Source organism: Dermochelys coriacea, chromosome 10 (assembly GCF_009764565.3).
Source record: "Dermochelys coriacea isolate rDerCor1 chromosome 10, rDerCor1.pri.v4, whole genome shotgun sequence".
Lineage (NCBI taxonomy): Eukaryota > Metazoa > Chordata > Testudines > Dermochelyidae > Dermochelys > Dermochelys coriacea.
This window is the reverse complement of record NC_050077.1, coordinates 51,729,715-51,751,937: the sequence shown is the minus strand read 5'-3', so window position 1 is coordinate 51,751,937 and position 22,223 is coordinate 51,729,715. Positions and strand designations below refer to the sequence as shown.

Here is a 22,223-nt window from a genome sequence, read left to right as displayed (position 1 = left end):
CTGTTTCCCATCTGTAAAGCAGGGGTAGTTGCACATTACTACCTTACGTGGTGTTGGAAGGATAAATACACTAAAAGATGGCAAAGTGATCATATTCTACAATAATGGTGACCATATAAATTCCAAAGATCATTTAAACAGGGATACAGTAAGAACTACCGTATATGAAGTATAGTTGGTGCCTGTGAACTTTTTCCACAGTCTTCCTCTCATTGGCTAAAATGTGTCACTTAAAGACCTCGGGGTGAGTTTGACCCAGCAAACAGCACCTAAATTTCAGTTTCATGTTTGGCAGATTTCATAACAAGAATTCAAAAGAAGCTTTACTTTGGTTTTGTCTCCCTGACACCTAGAGCAACCCTTGGATTACATCGCTCAGGTTTAATGGCACCTAATCCCAAAATAAAGCCAGCTGCGACTATAGGAAGGCCACACTCTGCTTGGAGCACCAACACAGTTTGCATAGAAAAGGGTGTGTGTGAGGGGAACTTACTGGGGACTGATCCACATACAGGCTCTCACCAGGGACGATTTCCAGTTAGGCACAGTAGACACGTGCCTGGGGCACCGATGTTCTAGGGGCACCTAAAAATTCAAAGTTTGCTGTGCATGGGTCCCAGCAGGGTGTGGGGCCGGCTGAGGGGGAGACAGCCCCATGCAGCCCTGCTTGAGTGCTCCTGCCAGCAGGGAAAGCAAAAGAGCCCCCTGTGTAAGGTTGCCAACCTTCTACTAGCAGAAAACCGAATACCTTTGCGCTGCCCCACCCCTTCTCCGAGGCCCCATCCCACACTCCCTCCATCGCTCACTCTCCCCCACCATTACTCACTCATTTTCACTGGGCTGGGGCAGGAGGCTGAGGTGAAGGAGGGGGTGAGGCTCCGGCTAGGGTCAGAAATGAGAGATTCAGGGTGTGGGAGAGGGCTTCGGATTGGGGCAGAGGTGAGGTGCAGCAAGGGAGGAGGGTTCTGGCTGGAGGTGCGGGCTTTGGGGTAGTGCCGGGGAATGAGAGGTTTGGGGTGCAGGAGGGGTCTGGGAGGTGGGGGCTGAGAGGTTCGGAGTGTGGGAGGAGGCTCCGGGCTGTGGTGTGGGAGGTGATATGAGCTCTAGGTTGGGGGATGCTGGCTCCAAGGTGGGAAAATGAAGGGTTTGGAGTGCAGGAGGGGACTCCAGGGTGGGGAACGGGGTTGGGGCACGGGCTCTAGGAGGGAGTTTGGGTGCAGGGGGGCTCAGGGCTGGGCAGTGGGGTGGGGTGAAGGTGGGGGTTTGGGGCATGGGTTCTGGGCGGCACTTACCTCAGGCAGCTCCGGAAGTGGCTGGCATGTCCAGCTCCTAGATGGAGGGGTGGCCAGTGGATTCTGTGCACTGCCCCATCCGCAAGCACCGCCCCTGCAGCTCCCATTGGCTGCGGTTCCTGGCCAATGGGAGCTGTGGAGCCAGCACTCAGAGGAGAAGCACACAGAGCCCCCGTGGCTTCCCCTACACCTAAGAGCCAAAGCGATATGCCAGCTGCTTCCTGGCAGCTGAGCAGAGCTGGGTAAGGAGCCTGCCAGCCCTACTGCACTGCCAACCCGGACTTTAAACAGCCTAGTCAGGGGTGCTAACTGGAGCCATCAGGGTCCCTTTTCGACCAGGTGTTTTGGTCAAAAACCAGACACTTGGCAACCCTACCCCTGTGGCAGGAGAAGAGCTCAGCAGTCCAGTGCAGGAGACCCTGCCAGGCAAGTGGGTCCTGAGGGAACCTGGCCTGGACAGGACCTGCTCCTACTCCAGCCTGGCTGATCACACCACTCCCAGCAGACACAGTCACCTCCCACTGGGGCTGGTGAGTGCAGCTGGTGGGTAGGGCACAGGAGAGTGGGGGATTTGTGGAGGAACTGGGGGGGTTGTGGGGGAGATCTGTGTGTGCTGAGGTGCTGGGCAGTGGGGGAGGCTGTGTGGGGCACTGGACAGTTGTGCTGATGGGGCTGTGCAAGGGGTGCTGGCTGGGGGTTGGGGTTTAGGGTTGCCAGTTCTGGTTTGACGTATTTCTGGAGGTTTCATCGCATCACATAATATTTAATTTAATATTAATCTTTAATTGCTGGAGAGAGTTGGCAACCCTACGTGCTATGCAGGATGCTGTGCAGTTGTGGTGGGGGGGTCTCCAGCCCGGGCAGCCGGGGGTGCTGAAAATGCTGTGCCTAGCCCTGGCTCTCACCGGAGAGAAATCAACGGTTAGCAATAGAAAAAACAACCTTCTCTTCTGCTTCCCCTTTTCAGCCAAGGAATTTAAAATAATTTTTACTAACCCCAAACTTAGGAATGGACTAAAACATGCAAGGAAAATCCTGATGTCCTTCTCTGCTGTCGCTCCCACTTCCTGCCATTTTATCTCCACAGAGCTTTCTTTAGACTCCTCCTCCTTGCTTTGCTTTCTCTCTCCCTTTTTATTTTCTCTTCTTGCCTCTTTCCCCTCCTGAATCTCTATCTAGTTTTCCCTCCCACAGCCTCTTCTCCTTCTTGTCACCACTCAGGTCAGCAGCACCCAGCCTAGTTCACCTCAAAGGCTGTATCTGTGGCTTAGCCTGTTTTAATCCTTGGGGAAACTCATTTGGAGTTTATTTGCAGCATTTTGAAGACACTCAAATGAGCGCAGTCAGCAAGTGCCAGCAATATCATATTTCAAACGACTAAGCTTAATTGTGATGCAGACAGGCTCAGCCACTCCCCTCCAAAACTCTTCATTTACTAATCAGCTACCCTTTAGAGCAGTGCTTCACAAGCTATCTGATGTGAGGGACGGGCAATTTTTTTTTCCAGTGTGCGCGCAGACCGGCAGCCGATGGCTCGTGGACCAGCTCCGGTCCGCGGACCACCACTTAAGTAGCACTGCTTTAGACCACTCTCTAATGAGATGATTCGAACAACCTATGACTCCTTGCCATCCTGGCTGAATTGATAATGAGCCTCAGCTGCCTTTCTGAAGACCCACGCACGCTCCAGAGGGATGTGTAAAACCTAGCTAGGATAATGCAGACTCTTCAAGTCCCCAGTGCCAGCTGCTGGCTTTCAATCCATTGCTGAGTGCTCAGACACAGCACTGATGATAGGGACTTACCCCAGAATACACTATTAAGAGGGATAAGGGTTCACTTGCTGAATCCCAAAGGACTTTTTTTCTTATAAGTCCATTAAGAGAAAAAAGCGACCAGCTTACCCATCTCAGCCAAAAAGGAGGACTTAGCTATCACCCAGTGAACCCTTATTACAGGGAGACTAAATGGCCTCAATTTTTAACAGAAGAGACTTGATCTTCTGTGGATATTGAGCATTAAGACCCAGACAACCATGTACACTATGCGTGACCCTGGCTGACCCATGCTGGGGAAGGCCACCTGATGGAAAGAGAAGGGGCTATTTATTGCATGGGAGAATTACTTGGGGGGAAAGGGCATGGTAATCCACTGCCTGAATTCCTCCACACTCAGGGTATGTCAACACAGCAAAGAGAAACCAGCAGCTGGCCTGTGCCAGCTGATGGCTGCAGGGCCCTTTCATTGATGTGCAGACTTCTGGGCTGGGGATGGAGTCTGAGCTCTGGGACCCTCCCACCCTGCAGGGTCCTAGAGGCTGGAATCCAGCACAAGCCCAGAAGTCTGCACAGCAATGAAACAGCCCCAGAGCCCAAGTTGGCTGGCACAGGCCAGCTACGGGTGTCTAGTTGCGGTGTAGAGATACCCTCAGTGCCACTGACACACATGCACAAACCACTGCCATGTCCTTCAAATCACAATCAGCCAATTCTCCAGAGGTTTCCCCAGCATGTGGTTTGAAAGTGGATATATTTATAAACAGGACTGAGTGCCCAGTTACTATGGCTCAGCATGTGTAACTGCCCTTCTTTCCCCACAGAATCAAAAGCTATTCATATTAAAATGCCAACTAGATAAACAGATGTTGCAAGCTGATGCAATTACCTACAATGAAGTAGTTTAACGAGAAGAACATTAATTGCAGGCAGTACTTGGAATCAGCAAAACCATTGGGCTTCCTTAAAAGTTGTAACAGGACCCAAATGAGAGATCGAAATCAGTTTGTACAGCTCACCCTGAAAACGGCTCAAACATTTCCTATCACTTCAGGCAGATAACTCCATTTGCAATGCAGATTACACTGATTTTGCTTCAGTAGATGCAGAAGGCTGAATGATCTACTGTATAATTCATCTCTCCTGATGTCATGCATGTTAAATCAACTAGCTCAGTGATGCAGACTCTTAGAAGGGCCTGTGAACAAATTCTGACATTAACTCCCCTCCCCCACACCATTTTGAAAGAACTATGAAAGGGAACAAGAGGTGGCTTCATCACACACCTAAACTATCCAATACCAGCCACTGCTACATTGCTACAATTGCTTGTATGACCCATTGCTACAATACTGATGGACCAACGGGGAATAGCATATTATTTCATAAGAAGCAGTCATGGAAATTGAAATGGTTCGTGAAAGAGTGGAAAAAGTAAATATGTAATTAAAACATGCATTACCTCTTCTCTCACATACACAAAATTAAGTAGCTTTCCTGACACATCCAAATGTAAACAGTATTAACTTTTGAAAAGTCACTTACACCAAGATATGATCAATGTGTTCATGCAGGGCTCAGAGCTAGTAATAACAGAGCTTTCAGTTACTTAAAGGATGCAGACTGAAAAATGTATCTGAGGATGTGAAGGGTTTCCTGATGCACCACACCTTAGTGGTACATTCCAGTCCCACTCTCTTGCTCCTTGGGTTGGCAGGAGCTAGGTGCATGCTGGAGGGAACATGTGCAGTGCCTGGAAGGAGGAAGCATGCCTTGCACCATGTCACAATGATCCTGCTCTCCAATCTAAGTGTATCTCTGGTTATCCCCCTGCACATGCTAAAGGGGGGGGGGTGACTGTACCTTTTTTGTTTGCTTGTTTTTCTGACTCATGCAGCACTGCTGTGCTGTCTCCAACACACTTCCACTTCAGCCTGCTGTGTACAGTGCCCTAGGTCCCCACAACTCTCCCAGCCAGCCGGCTGCTGGACTGCATTGGTGCCAGGCACCAGCTCTGGGGTGCAACTTTGACAAGTCAGCAGTGCACAAAGAAAAGAGATGAAATTTGTTCCAGGCAACTCCTCTAGGCACTGGCACTTGGGGGTTGGGATTTCACATCCTCTGAGCCCTACCCCTCTCCAAATGGCTGTATTCTGCAGCAGACAGTAAAAGAATGCACCAGCCTGCAGATTTGCAACATTTCTGCCACTTGCAGCTCCAACCTGACTAGGACCCTAAATCAGTCTGCTCCTCCGAGGCGGCCAGCAGCCTAAGTGCTCTTGCATTCCATGCCACGTCTTGAGCCCAACCGGCTTAGTGCGTCAGCCTCCTCCTGCGCGGTTGCTATTTCTTTGTCACCTGTCTGCTGGCACTGCTATGTTTGACATCATAGGACCCGTGACACACTTGCTTCTGAGACCCTTAGGATCAGCTCCATTTCCCTGCTGCATAAACATCCTCCCCCCAGGTTTGCAAAATGGACAGAAACTCCAGCAGCTTTACACAGCTCTATTCAGCATTTACCCTCAGGTACAAATCTGACCGACTGCAGAGGAAGAGCATCTGATAGCATTTCTAATATGGCAGCAGCACAGCAGAAAATTTCTTAAATTCTCTCTCTCTCAGGTATTTATATGGTCCCCATTACTGTAATATCTGAACGCCTCGCAATCTTTAATTTATTTATCCTTGCAGCACCCTTGTGATGTACAGAAGTGCTATTATCCCCATTCTACAGGTGTGGAACTGTGGCACAGTGTGAATAAGTGACTTGCCAAAGGCTTCATAGAAAGCCTGTGGCAAAGCTAAAAACGGAGTCTCCAGCATCCCAGTTAACCACTAGACCATCCTTCCCTCTCTATTAATACAAATGCACAGGGAAATAAAGAGATTACATGCATTAATATTTTGCAAAGATTTATTCGCAAATCAGAATGACAAATATATTTCATGCGTTCTGATAGAGTTTGTATTCTTGCCAGATACTCAAAAATCTGAGTATTTCTCCTAATAAAAACATAGGTACAGAGGTTAAAACAGCACTGGTGTGTCAATAATAAAATATCCATATTATGTCAATTGATTTATAATAAAATATTTATTTATTCTTTAGTCAGACTATTGCATCCCTCTTCTTCAGATTCCCAAGGGGCCAGGCATGCATTAAAAATATAGATCTTCTCCCAAAGAGGCAAGTCCTGTAATATGTGCAACCATTATAATGAAGTACATTCTTACCTTCTACTTTCAGTATCAAGGGGAAACCTCAAGGCTGTTGTACAAGGACAATTGTATTTAAGATTCCAAATCATTAAGAGTGAAATTCACCCCTATGCACAGAGCCAGGATGAGGACTATGCACCACGCAAGTCTTCTAGATAGAACTTAACTAAGTGGTGCTTATGCCTTGTACTGGTCCTTCTGCACAGCAGTGAATTTCACCAACAGAATATATAGGTGTAGAGGAAAGAAAATATAGTAAAATATACTAGTAAATCAGTGACTAGAGTTTGTACTGAAACCTCCAAAATATACACAGGCATTGAATTAGTATTTGAAAAAAGATCAGGAAATAGTTTTGCTCAAATCTGAGTATTGCCTATAACACCGCCGATGGTTCCCTTGCACTGAATGCCACATCCCATACAAGTCATGTGAAGCTACGGCTCACAGAACAGTTTAGTAAGGAAACGAGGGCAGTGAGTGACAGTACAGTTGTGGTTTATCTGTGAGTGACAGTACAGTTGTGGTTATTACTGCATACTCATGTCCTTAGTTGCACAGGAGTACAGCCAAAACTAAAGGGCAAAATCCTGAAAAATGCTAACTCATACTGACTTCAGTGGGAGGTGAGTGCGTTCAACTCCTCACAGGACTGGATCCAAAGCAATGTGCAAATGAGCAAATCAGGGCTCAGGGGCCTGATTTTCAGAGGTGCTGCACACCTGCAGTTCATGCAGACTTCAAATTAGAGCTGTGGGTGCTCAGCACATCTTTAAATTCTTTCTTTGCTTATCTCAAAATCTCAGGCCCAGAGCTTCATTTCCCATATCCCATCTGACAAATTCAGGCTAATCTGAGCACCATCACCTGGGACAGGACAAAGAATCCTGAACTCAGAAACTGGGAGACAAGTGGCGGAGCCATTGATTTTTCAAATATATATTTTTAGTGTTCTCTTTATAAATATTCCTCTGTAGAATGAAAAGAAAATTTTTCTATGCACTATTCTCTCGTTATGTATCCATTACTACAGTAAAAATTCACTTTTAGTCCAATGTTAAAGTCTACACAAGCTGATGTGTAAAAAAAAATATAAAAATAGGTAACTGAACGATACACTGAAGACTTGGTCTCCATTAGCTTGTAAACACAGAGGAACTGGGTGACTGAATAGAAGAGCAAATATAATTTAAGATGTGGAACCAGGAAAATAACAATAATATTAATGCAATGGTACATTAAAATATCAGCACAACAACTAATAAAACTATATATATATACATATATATATACATATATATATTTGAGTGTAGTATATTACAACATATGAACACACTACGGACAGTGTTGAAAGTCCTCAGTATGATTGTACAATATAATTTATCAAAACCTAGGTTTTAATATTGAATTTGTACCATTTATTTTAAAGTAATAGTATAATCCCCTTTCATCCTTAATAGTCAATTGGGCTATCTAGAATACTGCATAAAAACAGAATTGCTTGGTCCATGTGATATTGGTGCATTGTAGCCAGTGTTCAGCAATTACTCACTGTCTGGATACCTTATTAGAAAAATGATAACAGGTCAAGACTTTAAAAGATGGGAGAGATTAAGAATTGGATATAATACATACTGCTGTGCAAACACTGTAAACTAGTTAAGGATGGTTTTAAGGACATGTACATATGACCAAGTGGCTCGGATACATGAAATATCCCTCTCCTGGAAGTGAACACAAAAATAAATTCCTTGCATACTGAAATAAACACGAATTCTTAGTGACCTAAACTGTAATCATTAGCAAACTTACCTTAACTTGGGAGATATTAAATATTATACACATAGAGAACTGCAGAGAGTAAGCAAAGAAGAAAATGGGTAGAAACATTGCTCTGTTGGGTACCTGGCTGACTCTTCAATATAAAAAGTGCAAAGAGAAGTGTTTGTTCTGCAAAGTGATGCTGACAAATAAGCCAAACCCAGCGTTCCTCACAATGCCATTCTGGTGTTCAGATGCTGCTGCAGTACCTGGTCTAACTCAGAAGGCAGTTGTCCTCAATTAAAAACAAGGCTTAGTACTCAGGGAACAGTTGATCAAAGCAGAATTAAGTTAATTTTTTAAAAAATGTAGGGAAGCAACCTCAGATTTTACAATAAATATTCCGAAAAAGGCTCAAATCCATATTTCCAATCATCTACCCTAGACTTTTCTACAGTGGCCTATCAGCATAGATTCTAAGTGCTGGTTCAGATTTGTCATGCACAATGTCTCTCTAGCTCTCAGTAATCTAACTTTTCCTCCACTATCATCACTGTTGGGAAGCAGGCACTACTGCTGTGATGAATGAATTTTTGGAAGCAACTTGTAACAAAAACAAAGATGTAGCACTTATTTCTCTGTGGGGAAAAAGAAAAAGGAGCTACCAAGACAATGCCAGTCACTGAGGCTAATGAGAGAGCACGGAAACACAGTAGAAACACTGAGGCAAAGCCTCAGATGGTCTTAAATTGCCATAGTTCCATTAACTTCCATGGGGCTAAGACAGGTTATGCCATCTGAGGCTCCATCTCAAAGAGTTTAGAATCAGACTTCTGAACAAGTCTAACAAGGTAAGGGAAGTCAAGAGCAGCTAAGAAAGTACTGTAGAAATCTAGATGAGAGATAAAAAGCTTGCTGCATAATTCTGATACTCTGCAGTTGGTCAGTTAGATATTATCTTCAATAGGAAAAAAAGGTATATTCTTAACTTGAATTAGCTATCACAAGGCAAAATCCTAGTAAAGACAAGGCACCTGTAGTTTAAAATGAGTTAGCAGATCAAGATAAACCCTAGATAGCCATGTAGTCTTAACCTCAGCCAGCTAATGTGTACAAACAACAAACTGCCTGGTCTTCACGAGGGTTTTACCTTGCGTTTGCTAACTCAAATTCAGAATACACCTTTTTATCCTAGTGAAGATAAGGCTTTACAGGCTGAGGATCACCATAGACTTAGCCCTGGTCTACAGCATTGTTGAACATGAGGTAGCCTATTTTTTACATCAACTGCTTCAGACTGAGGTCTGACATTTGGTGGAAACACTCTGCTTTCCATCCCTTTCCTTTGTAATCCTCCTAACTCTATTTTCCCTTCTCTCCTCCAGTCTTTTCTAAACTCCCTAGTTCTTTATCTACCCTTCCTAGCTATTCCTTTCAGTCATTCCTCCTCATGGATTACTTCCCACCTGCTTACCATTGTGCCTCTTCCCTCACACTTTCCTTTCTGCTTCCACTTATGCTACCTCTTCCTTCCTGGATGCTGGATACTTCTTCCTGATGCATGTGCTATGCATGTTTTTATCCCCACTTAAAATTGCATATAAAGCTATGACTCAAACTTGATTTTTAATGCTTTGCAAAATGTTCACAGTGAAACCTGAAGCCAGGCAAAATTTACCTGGTGTTATGTTTCAACACAAACTTGCAACTCTAACCTGTTAAAATCTCAAGCTTGGGATGACTGATACAAAACCGTTCAAATCAGGTGAAATTTTGAAGAACAAACGGTTAATTCAGCTGATTTTGCTTTGTGGTTTTAGGTACATCAAACCCAAAACAAAGTGTTGGTCTCCACATATTTTTAGTACCAATTTAACTATATTGGCTTAGAAATCAATATAGTTAAAGTGGTGCAACCCCCTAGTGTGGATGCAGTTATACCAGTATAAAGCTTATTTTCACAGATTTATAGAGTGGTCCCTAGTTTAAAGCACAAATAGTCATTGGTCCAAGCAGACAATATGGGACTGACTCTATAGCCACTGGCTGAGGCACTCACATGGGAGGAGGAAGACCCCAGATCAAATCCCTGCTCCAATGACTATTTAATTATTTATACACTGTAAAAACTGCTTCAACAGGAGAGACTGAGCAAGCTCCACATCAGAATATTCCATAGCCCAGTGGCTAGGGCGAGGGAGCCCCAAGTTCAAATCCTTTCTCCACCTCAGGTAGAAGGGGGAACTGAATCCGGGTTTGCCATGAGTGCCCTTACCACTAGGCTAAAGCTTATAAGGCAGACAGCAATGGTGGTAGCACCACTTCTCCCTGTCTTTTGCCAATGGCATCTCAGTCTTTGGAAAAAAAAATTTTTTGCTGAAACTATTCAGTCCTTTGTGTTGATTCTGTGAATAGTTTCAGTTTGTTGAAAAATGCATACTGTTTGTTGCAAAAAAAATTCACTCAGGTCCACTCCTTACACCATTTATGTGCCATCAGGCTAGAGCCTTCGATGGTAAAATGGAAAAACATGATGACTTTTCATCATGACAAGGATAACGGTATTATTGCAGACATCTCTCAGACACATGTATCTGTGTTACTAATAATAATAAAAATTATTTGTAAAAGTTTGCTTAAGAAGCAATAACAGCTTCACTGCCATAAAGGCTGATCCTTTGGTATTAATACGCACATTCATATATATGGCTCAGAATGTGAATTGCTCTACACTTAAGAGAATGTCAGTAAAAACGCAATGTTCTGGATACAGGTGATATCACAGTTCACAGATGAATTCAAAGAAGAATGAAAAGCTCTACAAGTAAAATTATTCCAACGGTGTTGGTGCTGCCACACTTCTCAGGGAATCCGGACTCCCCAGTTTTGTAAGTTTTCAGCGGATCTTGAATAATATTATGCAGCTGCTCTGTGTAATTTGAAAAGTAAGCAGCACATCATCACTGAATCTGACCATAAACCAGATTTGCTCTTAGGGCTGCATTTTTAGCCAGGGTGAGGTTTTCCTCCCGTGTCTCTCTAGCGTGGAATACTAGATACACTAAAATATGCTGCTTTTCCTCAGATGAGTGCCATTTCTTTGGGAAAGATCTTCTTCCTGGTCACTCTCACAATTTCTCTGAAATAAAGAGGCTGCCATGTTTCAGTCTGTTGAATAAGATACAGAGCTCCTACATAGATTAGCAAACACATACTTAATCTGTCACCTATGGGGGGATAAGCAGTAGTGCGAAGAGAAACATCACTGAGGTTCTCTAGAGGTGTAAGGTGCATTATGGACATTTTCCCCATTAACTGGAATATTTAGTAGGCCACAGCGAGACACAGGATTCTAGACTGTGTCCACTTTGGGGTGGCTGTTCCCAGATGAGATTATTGGGCCAAAACTAAAATAAGTGACCTCCCAGCCAAAGTACAGCAGATGGCGTGTAGTGGGGTTGTTGATCTGACCCTAAAGCAGGACATCCTTGTTCCTATTTTTCTATATTGACTAAAACTCACTGTCAAAACAGCTTGACAGAAACCCCTACTTTATCTTTGGCTAAATAGAGACTGGGAAAATGCATGTAAATAATAAAGCAAAAAATAAATAACACCCACTAAAAAACTATAGATGATATAAGAACCTATATAGAATAGAATACTTAGACAAAAATGCATCAGGAATACGAAAGCTTGTTATACTTGCAACCTAATGAATTTTTTGAATCACATTTCTGCAAACCTAAAGTTTAAGCAATACAAACCATCCAGTGATGTGCTCTCATGAGAAGCCACTGAACACAAGGGTTTTCACATTTTAGATAAGACCTTTTATATTCAAGTGCTTCCTTAGTCCATGTTTGCTCACATAGCAAGCTTCTACTGAAGTCTACAGCAAAATCTCACTGGCATCAGTAGTGCAAGATTGGCCCTTAGCATCAAATTTCCATTCCCTATGCAAAGTCCATTTATTTTGGTTTTGCACAGGGGAACTACAATACATAGTAGGGTTTGTGATGAAATCCCCCCTTCCCCACCCAGCACAGAGCAACTGCACCTCCTCGCTTCTCTCAGTTAAGGGTTTGATACCATGCTCATCACTATGGTAGCCATGTACCTAGTGCAACTTTCATACTTCTCCCCCATATTATAATTTTGGCCAGTGAATACAGTTTGCAGAGCCACTGGCCACTCCTTGCTCCCCATTTATGCCGCAGATAGCACTGCTGGAGCAATGGCCCAGGATACACAAAAGGTACAGTATCTCATGGTCTGCTTTCTCCATGGGTTGACTACCAAGAACCATGGCATCATGGCATGGCATCATCTGATTTTTCTGGACCTTAGGTGCCCATGCTAGGGGAGCAAGATTCACTTCACAGTAAAATGGTTACTTTTCCCTTCCCTTTTCCCCTTGTTTTTTCAATGTACCTACCAAACTTTCATCCTGCATCAGTGAGACCTTTCTCATCTGTAAGCGAGATAAGTGGTTGCACAGTGAGACAATACTGTAAGAGAGCTGGGGGAGGGGAGAGATGAGAATTAATTTCTACTTGCAATGTAGAAATCCCTAACATACTTAATACAGCGATAGTGCTTTACATCTTCAAAGCACTGTGCAAATGTTAGCTTCCCCTTGAAGCCCCTCAGCGTAAGTAAGTATTACCACATCAGTATTAATGTCCCAATGCCATACCTTCCATCGCCTTCTGGCATATTGCCTTTTGAAATTTTCCAAGTTAATGACAGATTCTCGCCTCACCAAGGCCTGCCGCTTGTCCACTGGCTGGAAGACAAGAGATGACAAGTTGATTGCTTAGCTTTCCCTAGGGACAGAAAGTAAACACGACTCTGCTTGTGTCAGTTACACATTGAACTGAGTTAAAAACCAGAGAGAGGATGGCAGAGAGGTGCTCAGCTGCGGGAGTAGTTTTTGACTGTGCTAATTCTTCAGAGTGCTTCCCTCTGCCCACCTGTAGCACCTCTGTCTTATCTGGATTGAGCCTGAGCCAGCTGGCTTTCATCCAAGCCCCTTTCTCTGAAAGGCATTGGGAGAGCAGGGAAAGGGCTCCAGCAGGAGCTGTTGAGAAGGAGATGAAGAGCTGTTGTCAGCATACTGTGACATTTTAGCCTGTTTCAGAGTAGCAGCCGTGTTAGTCTGTATTCGCAAAAAGAAAAGGAGTACTTGTGGCACCTTAGAGACTAACAAATTTATTAGAGCATAAGCTTTCGTGAGCTACAGCTCACTTCATCGGATGCATTTGGTGGAAAAAACAGAGGAGAGATTTATATACACATACACAGAGAACATGAAACAATGGGTTTATCATACACACTGTAAGGAGAGTGATCACTTAAGATAAGCCATCCCAGCAGCGGGGGGGGGGGGGAAGGAGGAAAACCTTTCATGGTACTGCTTGTCACCCCCCTGCTGCTGGTGATGGCTTATCTTAAGTGATCACTCTCCTTACAGTGTGTATGATAAACCCATTGTTTCATGTTCTCTGTGTGTGTGTATATAAATCTCTCCTCTGTTTTTTCCACCAAATGCATCCGATGAAGTGAGCTGTAGCTCACAAAAGCTTATGCTCTAATAAATTTGTTAGTCTCTAAGGTGCCACAAGTACTCCTTTTATTTTAGCCTGTATCTCCACAGCCTTCCACAGGGGTTTGACAAGTGTCGCTTTGGAATATTGATAGAACAGAACCCTGTAGGGTTCCTTAGTCAAGGCCCTTTAGGAAGGGAAAGAGGTTGCCTGACTCTACCTCTGACCCCTTTGGAAGGAATGAGCGTTTAAAATTAATTCCATCCAGCTGCCATAGTTAAGTGCATAAGGAACCCTCACAATCCATGGTGCTGACAGACCAAGTGGTATTAACTTGAACATCTGTCATAGGGAGCTAGGAATTTTCATACCGGTTCATCTACTCCAGTGTCCTGTCTCTGATACGCATTCTGTATCTGTTTAGCTTTTTAAAGCCAAGCCACTGTTTCAACTCCTGAGAGGGTTTAAGGTCCCATCAAAGGCAGAATCTCAGTTCAGCCTTAACTCTAAATTCACTATTAGTTCCTCCAGAGTAAAGGGGAAACAGACGAGTGTACTTTTTTCATTGTCCATTGAGTGTGATGCTAAAAGTAAACAGCACAGATGGTGAAGGGCAAATTAGACTGATGATCAACAATGTGAAGTGTTTAACAGAGACACTACTAAGAAAAGCTGCTTTAAAAAAAAAGAAATATATGATTTTTAAAACTGATAGTGTTCCCTTTAAAAAATAATACCCCTTCCAGAGATTCCATAGGGCTTAGTCAATATCCCAACTGCTAATCAGCCATGTCAGATCCTTTCCTATGTACACTGTCAAGCGGGTGGGAAATGCTGCTACTGATGTCATTACTAGTACTTTAGAAATCAGGGTACCAGTGTACCAATCAAATACTAACAATGGAAAAGCTGAGTAAGCCCCCAGAAAGCCAAATTATTGTTATTAAACCATCTGGAAAGTTTTGCATTACACTAGTTCAGAGGTTCTTAACCCATAGGCCATGACCCCCAAGGAATTCAACCAACTCTTATCTGCTCCCATTCCTTCTCTCTGGTATTCTGCTGAAACTAGTTTATTCAGTTACTTGTATTGAGGTCCCCCATAAAGATGCTTCACATTGTACTGATCCTAATTGTCCAAAACAATTGCATAGGATTCTGGATGCATGCGAGAGGAATCAGATGCAAGGAGTTGCACATGGGCTTGTGCATGTGATGAAAGAGGTGAAAGGAGAGATAATCTCTCCCTAAGGGGAAAATAAAATGTTACAAACTTTTTAAGATGTGATCACTAAACCTGATTCTCTGTTTTAATGCACGCAGCTTTTTCTAGAGATGAGCCTTAGTGACAAAGTTCAGATCTAGATCATAGCTTTCTAGCTTTGGATGTGTTAATATTTAGGGTTTCCATGTTGGGCCCTTTAGAAAGATAAGCTTCAGCCAAAGTTCAGAGTGGACCTTTCCCTAATTTCGTACCTCTTTTTTCCCCCCAGCATGTCTTTTTGGTGTGTAAGTTACTGGGTTTACTATTTACCAGAAGGATTTGATAACCCCACCTCGACAGTGCTGTTTCGCGCTACCAATCCGCACAGGGAGACTTTATAGACACAAATAACTTTTTGAGGGACTTGTTAATCCAGTTTTGAAACTGGAGAATGTATAACATATGAACAAGAAATACTGAGAAACTTCAAAGAGATCTATCTACATGTCCTGTGCTACTCACACATCAAATTGTAATGCACCAACAGTGCTGCTTCTCCGCTGACCCAGTAAGTAGGTCAGTAGAGTACTGAAGCAATGGCAAAGACCCGAATAGGCTATAACTATGAGGGGTTTGCTGAGCAGTAAAACAGGACATAAGAACAAAGTTATAACAAAGATAGCTTTCAACTGGAAGTGATTCACATTACAAGAACTGGACAGTTATTTAAGATGGATTGCAGGAGGTGCTCATTTAGGTTGTGAAACCAATAGCTTCAATTCAGAATTGAACAGGAAAAGTAACCAAATACATAGGTTTCACTTGCATGGGGCCTGTCATGAAGTATCGTTTTCATGAAATAGTGCAAACTAAAAACGGGAACTTTTCCCAAACTCCTCATAATAAAATGAGAATGTTAGCGGACATTCAATATCAGTTACGGTACACATGCTACATCAGTAAATGGGGTCCAGGGAACTTATGTTGTAAGTAGATGTTATGGTGGTGGGAGATCCAGAAATGCTTAGATTTAATTGGATGAGAATGAAACAAACAAGGAAATAGAAACACCAGAGCAGGATGGAAAGTGCACCCTCAAAGATTTTAACATCTTGTCAGAAAACTGGTAATATTGTTGATCAGACAGATTCTTTTTCACACAAGCTATAATGCTGTTAAACAGCCAACACTGTTCTAAACAATACACCTATAACAGGGTACAACTCCACATCTTTTCTTGTCAGTAGTTCTGCAATTTGGCTGTAGCCCGTCTGCTGATGTATTTTACAGAATCTTTATAAGAAAGGGAGAGAGAGCAAGGAGGTGCCATAGGACATCAGTATCAATGAGGGACTCAAGAGTTTTAAAGCTTTATGCACATGTATTCTGAGGTACTTGTCAGCCCAAGGACAATCTCAGAGCCAGCAGCATCTAAGTGCAAGTTGTTCAGCTTTGGCTCTAAGATTTTAACAAATATTTTTATGCAACAGACAAAAGGTATGTAACACCTTGAAGATATGCTGTTAGATAGTCATGGCTTGATCATCAGAGGGGTTGAGATTTCACAAATCCCTTTCAAATGGAACCTTTTAGTGTTCAGCACTTCTGAAAATCAGGTCATCAATGTAAAAACTCCAGAGGATTTACCATAGTACAGCAGACCACCACCCAACCCTTTCTTCAGTCTTGGCCAATACCTGATCCTATCTCTTCTGGGCCACCAGAGGGCAGGGAGGCCATATAAATAGGACCGCATGTTAAATGCATACTTTTTTTTTTAATAGTAGAGGATGTGAAAAAGTCAGTTCTAAGAACAAATTTTGTGGGAAATCCAGGACAACTTTCACTGTTGCATAGAGGAATGCTTAAAGCCTAATGGCAAACACCTGAACCATTTGCACTGCTTCTGCTTCCCATCATTCTCCAAAACTGTCCTCAGCTTTGGAACCTGTACAAATAAATACAGAGGCTGCGATTTCATCTCCAATGACAAAGTATGTCTGAGAGAAAGGAGCTGAAATTATCAGCCTGCCCTCCATCTCCATTAAAGATAGACAACATCTGTGCACAATTGACCCTGGATATTGAAGCATGAGATGTCAGTTCCCCACATTATAAGGGGCTAGGCAGCATGCCACAAATGTGCTAAGTCAAAAAGACTGGTGAGAAATCAGGTTAGACCTACAAAATGTCAGTATTAAATGTCAGCTGTATAATCGTCAAAAAACATTTAAGTGCTCGTTCAATGGCAGAGCCCTTGAAGCTCCAAAAATAATTAGTTTTTTGATACTCCAGATTGTTAATAATCAGTTGCCCCATATTGTTAAGTACCTTGCAAAGTTATGATCTTGTCATTCTCAGTTGGACATGCTCCTTTCTCAGGAGTGGTACAGCACTGTCCTCCTTCAACTCATGAAAAAAGCACAGGCCTTGAGGAGTGGGTCATAATTATACTAGCCTCAGACATGCTAAAGAGTAGAGCACCTGCTCTAATGCCCCTTCTGTTCTGTGCTGGTACATCCATATACAGAGATAATCTAAAAGGACAGAAATATGGGGCCAGAAATGGGGCAGACAGATTCTGTACATTTGAGGGTCTTTTTCTCCAGATTTTGAATCTTACTAGATTTTCTTATTTTTCAAAATGAGAGGAAGAGAACTTAGATTCTGAAAAAGTTGTCTAGTCCCTCTGGACAATGTCCTCTTCAACGTACCATGCAGCACTGGGCAGAGCTCTAGGCTTGGACTCTAAAAGGAGCCTGATGCTCAATGGCAGTTGGGCACCTCCCTCCCTCCCTCAGGCACCCCTTGAAAATTACAAGTGAGATATAAGATTTATTAGGTCCTTGGTAAAATTTTCATTTAAGTACCTAAGTGACTTTTGAGCCTGAGACCCTTTTTCAAAGATATTTAGGCACCTTTCTCTCATTAATTTCAGTGGGAGTTAGGCACCTAAATATCTTTGAGGATCTGGGCCTTCGGCACTTAGCAACCTCAGTCTCATTGAAAGACAATGTCACTTATGCCCCTAAGTCACTTAGAAACTTTTGAAAATTCTACTTCCATCCTGTCTAATGTAGAATGCAAGTGTCTCAGGATAGGGTGCGTGTCTATTTTCTGCCCATCACCAGACACAACTATTGTGCTACAGACAGGTGTAAAACATAAATAGATACGTAAGCATGGTTTTTCACTAGTCTCCCAAAGTCACTATGAGAACATGGCACTTTCTGATTCATCATTCTCTGTGAACTGAATGAGAGTACATTGGTGCTTTGTAGATAAAAAAATAATAAACAGGATTATTCTTATAATCTTATGAGCAGCAGCCCATTACATTTAAATTATTAGCTTTTCCAGAACAGAGGAGTGGGCTTTTTGGGGGAGGGCCAGGGCGGACAAAGAGAAAAATCTGACATATCATCTCTCCCTTTGTCCTCTTCTTTGTTCAGAGCATGATTATCTGAAAAGGGGGATTTTGGCCACTAAGACTGGAGAGTTTGCCTGAAGCTGTACAGAGTGACTCTCACTTTTACCCTTTTTGGGAAAGCAACTGCATCCATTTCCAAATGGGCTGCTAGAAGCAGCATTGAGAGCGAACATTGTTATTTGACTCTTCTCTCATGGCCATGCCCATGGGTGGTGGGATTCCTTGCTTGATCATGTTATTTGTGTTGTGGTAGTGCACAAAGGCCCAATCAACATCAGCCCCATTGCAATAGCTAGCCCTGTACAAATCTATGGGCCTGGCCCCAAGAGACTTTCACTAGATGCATCACAGAACTGGCCATGCAGATATTCTCTGACAATCTGCAGTTATGTCAGGTCATTAAAAACAAGGGTTTGATTCCTGCATTGGACCCCGCTATGGCATGGTCAAGTTCCCACTCCTTGATTCTCTGGGCTTCCAGGAAGCTCTATGTTGCACCACTGGTAAAGACTCCTTGAAAGGACCTATGCCAGTCTAGAACTGCCATGTGAAACACAGGTCCACCACACTCCCTCCTGACCCACGACACACCCCTCATGCCAAAGTGGCAGGCAGCAGAGGGAGAGAAAGGAGGAGTGTGTGTGTGTGGAGTGTGAGTATGACAACTGTGGTACAGATGCCCCAGCAGGGAATTCATTTTCTCTGCAGGGCATTTGCCACTGGATTACAGCCCCTTTGCAGTACCTCAGCCTCACAAAGGAGCCATAAACCAGCTAGAGAATCTGGCCCTATAATTACTTCATTAAGTAGATGTTTAAATATCCTATTTCAGTCACAGACTTCCCTTTCAGAGACTACAGCATCCTATATAAGAGACTATTTATTGTGTCCAAAACGTGAAATGGTTACATTTGTGCACATAAATACAGCCCAAACAGTTAACCTTTTCTTTGAAATACAGGAAAAAGGTACATTATTCTGTTTAAACATTGACTTTTTTTCCTTTTCCTTTCTTGTAAGTTTCAAAAATGACCTTTGGAACAAACACACCAATCTCAAGTTTCATTACACTGAATCAATGAATTGTTTTCTTTGAGAGACCTTTCTTATTGTGGAATAAAAGTCAAAGGTCTATTGACACTACCTGATGGATCATCATCCTCACAAATAATTTTGCACAGCAAAATATACATACACAATTCTCCAGTCATTCCATTACAGATTTATCATTCTGTCTTTCAAACAAAATATTTCTGGTACTTAAAACATAAGGTACCTATTTTTATGGTAAGAACTTCACATTAAAGGACTAAAAATTATCTAACACTGGTCCCCATACTTTTTGCCTCGGGCCACCCCTTATCCCGGCAGTGCCCACCGCTCCCCCCCTCCAAGCTGGGTTTGGGAGCAGGGCTGCTGTTTTGGGAGGGGGAAGGGGACACTGACAGTGTTAAGGGGGCCAAGGCTGTGGCTACAGCTGGGGTCAGTGTCGGAGAATAGGCTGGGGCCAAGGCCGGCAGCTGGGGCCCGGGCACTTGACCGGCAGCTGGACCACTGGGAGCAGAGACCTGGGCATGGGGGCAGGGCCAGGAGCGGAGCTAGGGGTAGGGAGGGGTGGCGCTCCTTCCCCAAACCCTGTGGGGGCTAGCCTGAGCCCCAGCTGCACCCCCCAGACATTCCTCTGCACCCCCCTAGGGGGGCATGCCCCCACAGTTTGGGGACTTCTAACATCTGATGATAATGAAAGAGAGACTGTACCCTAAATAACCAGCCTATAAAATAACCTTAACTTTCCTTCATTGGCTGTGATTTTCATGGTGTGAAATGATAAATCACTGCATCATTTGCTCCATTTTAAAGGGCTGCAATAACCTTCATAAGTGTTTTTAATTACCTGCTGTGCAGAATTATCCCCAGCAAGTCTGCAAGACTATTGCCCTCATCCAAACAAGAATGCTACCAGGTGATTTTACATACTTCAAAGCATGTGTAAGCTGCTAAAAAAGGAGTGACATACTTTTTCATTTCAAGTGAATTACCTAATAATCTTCAGGACTTGTATGTTTACATATTATTATAATGTTAGTACAGAATAACTGCAGGGTTACACGTGCCCTAGAACAAAGTGATTTCTAATTCTAAGGGTTCAGAAACTGGGATGGTCACAACATCAGCACAAAAACCGCTGCAGAGTATAGGCTTTTGGTCAATAGTTTGTGCAACATTTTCATATTTCTATTTTAATGCATAGGTGGTGGTTTTGTGCTGAAGTTAAACACTGAGATGATTTCTTACGGCTGCACGTTGAGACAAACAGACAGCAAGGGGTTCTAATGAGGATTTTTGCCTATTAACCAACATTACTGTCTTGATTCTGCAACATCAAGATTCAAGCCTGCAAGGAATTCCTCACAGCAAGATCTATTTAACAGCTCCATTAGTGATTCATTAATATCTTTGTTGAAAACAGAGCCAAAGTTTCCATTCACACATGCTTCATTTCCATTCTCCAGCTGAAAACTACTCATTAAATCCTGGATCCAAGTGAGTTCCTCAGAAAGTTCCTGACTCAGAGATTCATACTGAGACTTTAGATCAATGTATTTCCCAGTGACACTTGCAAGACTAGAACCTACAGTCTTGATGTCATCCTGAAGATGTTTCTTCAGGGATTCAATTTTACGGTGCTCATACTTCAGCTGTGAAAGCTTGTGTCTCACATTTTCATTTTCTTCTTTGTACCAAGCTTCTTTTTCATTATATATGGAAACCAGAGCATTGATGTCCTCCTGCAGGGAGTCGTGGGACATAGCCAGAGTGCTGAAATCACGTTCCATCAGAGAAATGTCTTCTACCACCCGGGCAAAGCGTTCAAAGTTGATATAGGTGTTATTTGGTGGCATACTCGAATGGCACTTGATGGTGTACTCTTTCAGACGTTTTGTCTTCAGCTGACTGTTCTCAGCCTTCTTGTTTTCTTGGACTTTTGCTTCTTCTATCAACTGGTGAGTCTTCAGACAGAAGAACCAGTATTACTGATTGTTTATCAAGATTACAAGATCTTGCACTAAATTCAACTCTACACAGCAGACAAGGGATGCAAAACTGCATTTCCACAATGCTGGGGAGAAGCGTCATTTCCAGTCATTGTTCATGCATTTGATTAAAATAAAAGGGGTGATGTGACAAGCATTGAGCATTCATTCACGTTGGACAAGTATAAATAAATTAAAGGGCCGTGAACTATTTGCATGCTACAGTTTGTGCAGTTAAATTCTCAAAACCATCAACATTTGTGGGGGAAAAATAATCCTGAAAACACTCCACTCAACGTTTTGTACAATACATAACAAAATGAGAACGATTCAGTGTTTAAACATCTGCATTTGCCATGCTGAGATTGCTAAATTTATTTTCATTAAGAGATTTATCTATGGAGGCAAGCTTTGCTTAGAACAAAACAACACACACAAATCCAAATACCAAGCAAATCCAGACAGCTACTAGCTCACTACACCAATGACATTTTGAGGGAGCTGATTTGTTTTCACATTTGGTGGGGTGAGCTCTTAACACCCAAAAGCACTACACCAGAGGTATGATTTGTGTCCATGCAAACACTGATTAGAGATGAAAACAATACAAATTGTGTTCTAATACAGAATACTGTATGCCCATTTATTTATAGTCCAGTCACCTCTCAGAAGTCATAATTAAGGCTTGCAGAAATCCAAGATTTTGGAAGGAATTGAAGCAGTTTTTACTACTGTTTGTCTTGCACCCAAGGATCTCAGAGTGTTTAGTAGCCAGTTATTTCTCATAACTTACCTGTGAAGAAGGGGAGTATTCTCCCTGCTTTGCTCATAGGTGAAAATGAGACATGGAGAGGCTAAGGTTCACTGTCTGGTTCAAACTGATTTCTGAAAGCCATAACCATGATGAATTCTCTTGCCATTTAGGCACATAGCCTTTAGTATGGAAATATAAATT

At 42.9% G+C, this 22,223-nt stretch overlaps 1 protein-coding gene across 3 annotated transcripts in view; it reads right to left on the bottom strand.

Moving 5' to 3' along the window:
* Positions 1-5,966: 5,966 nt before the first annotated feature.
* DAPK2 (death associated protein kinase 2) overlaps positions 5,967-22,223 on the bottom strand; it is an 89,740-nt gene continuing 73,483 nt past the window's right edge. The window contains exons 10-12 of one of the 3 annotated variants that reach the window (XM_038420541.2): positions 12,750-12,839; positions 12,489-12,572; positions 5,967-11,189 (exon numbers count right to left, since the gene is read on the bottom strand). In XM_038420541.2, coding sequence (XP_038276469.1) covers positions 11,112-11,189; positions 12,489-12,572; positions 12,750-12,839 — 252 coding nt within the window. In that variant the 3' untranslated portion in view covers positions 5,967-11,111. Of the gene's footprint in view, positions 11,190-12,488; positions 12,573-12,749; positions 12,840-19,100; positions 21,245-22,223 lie in introns of those variants that run through there. The other 2 variants (XM_043493288.1, XM_038420539.2) reach the window with 2 other exon arrangements.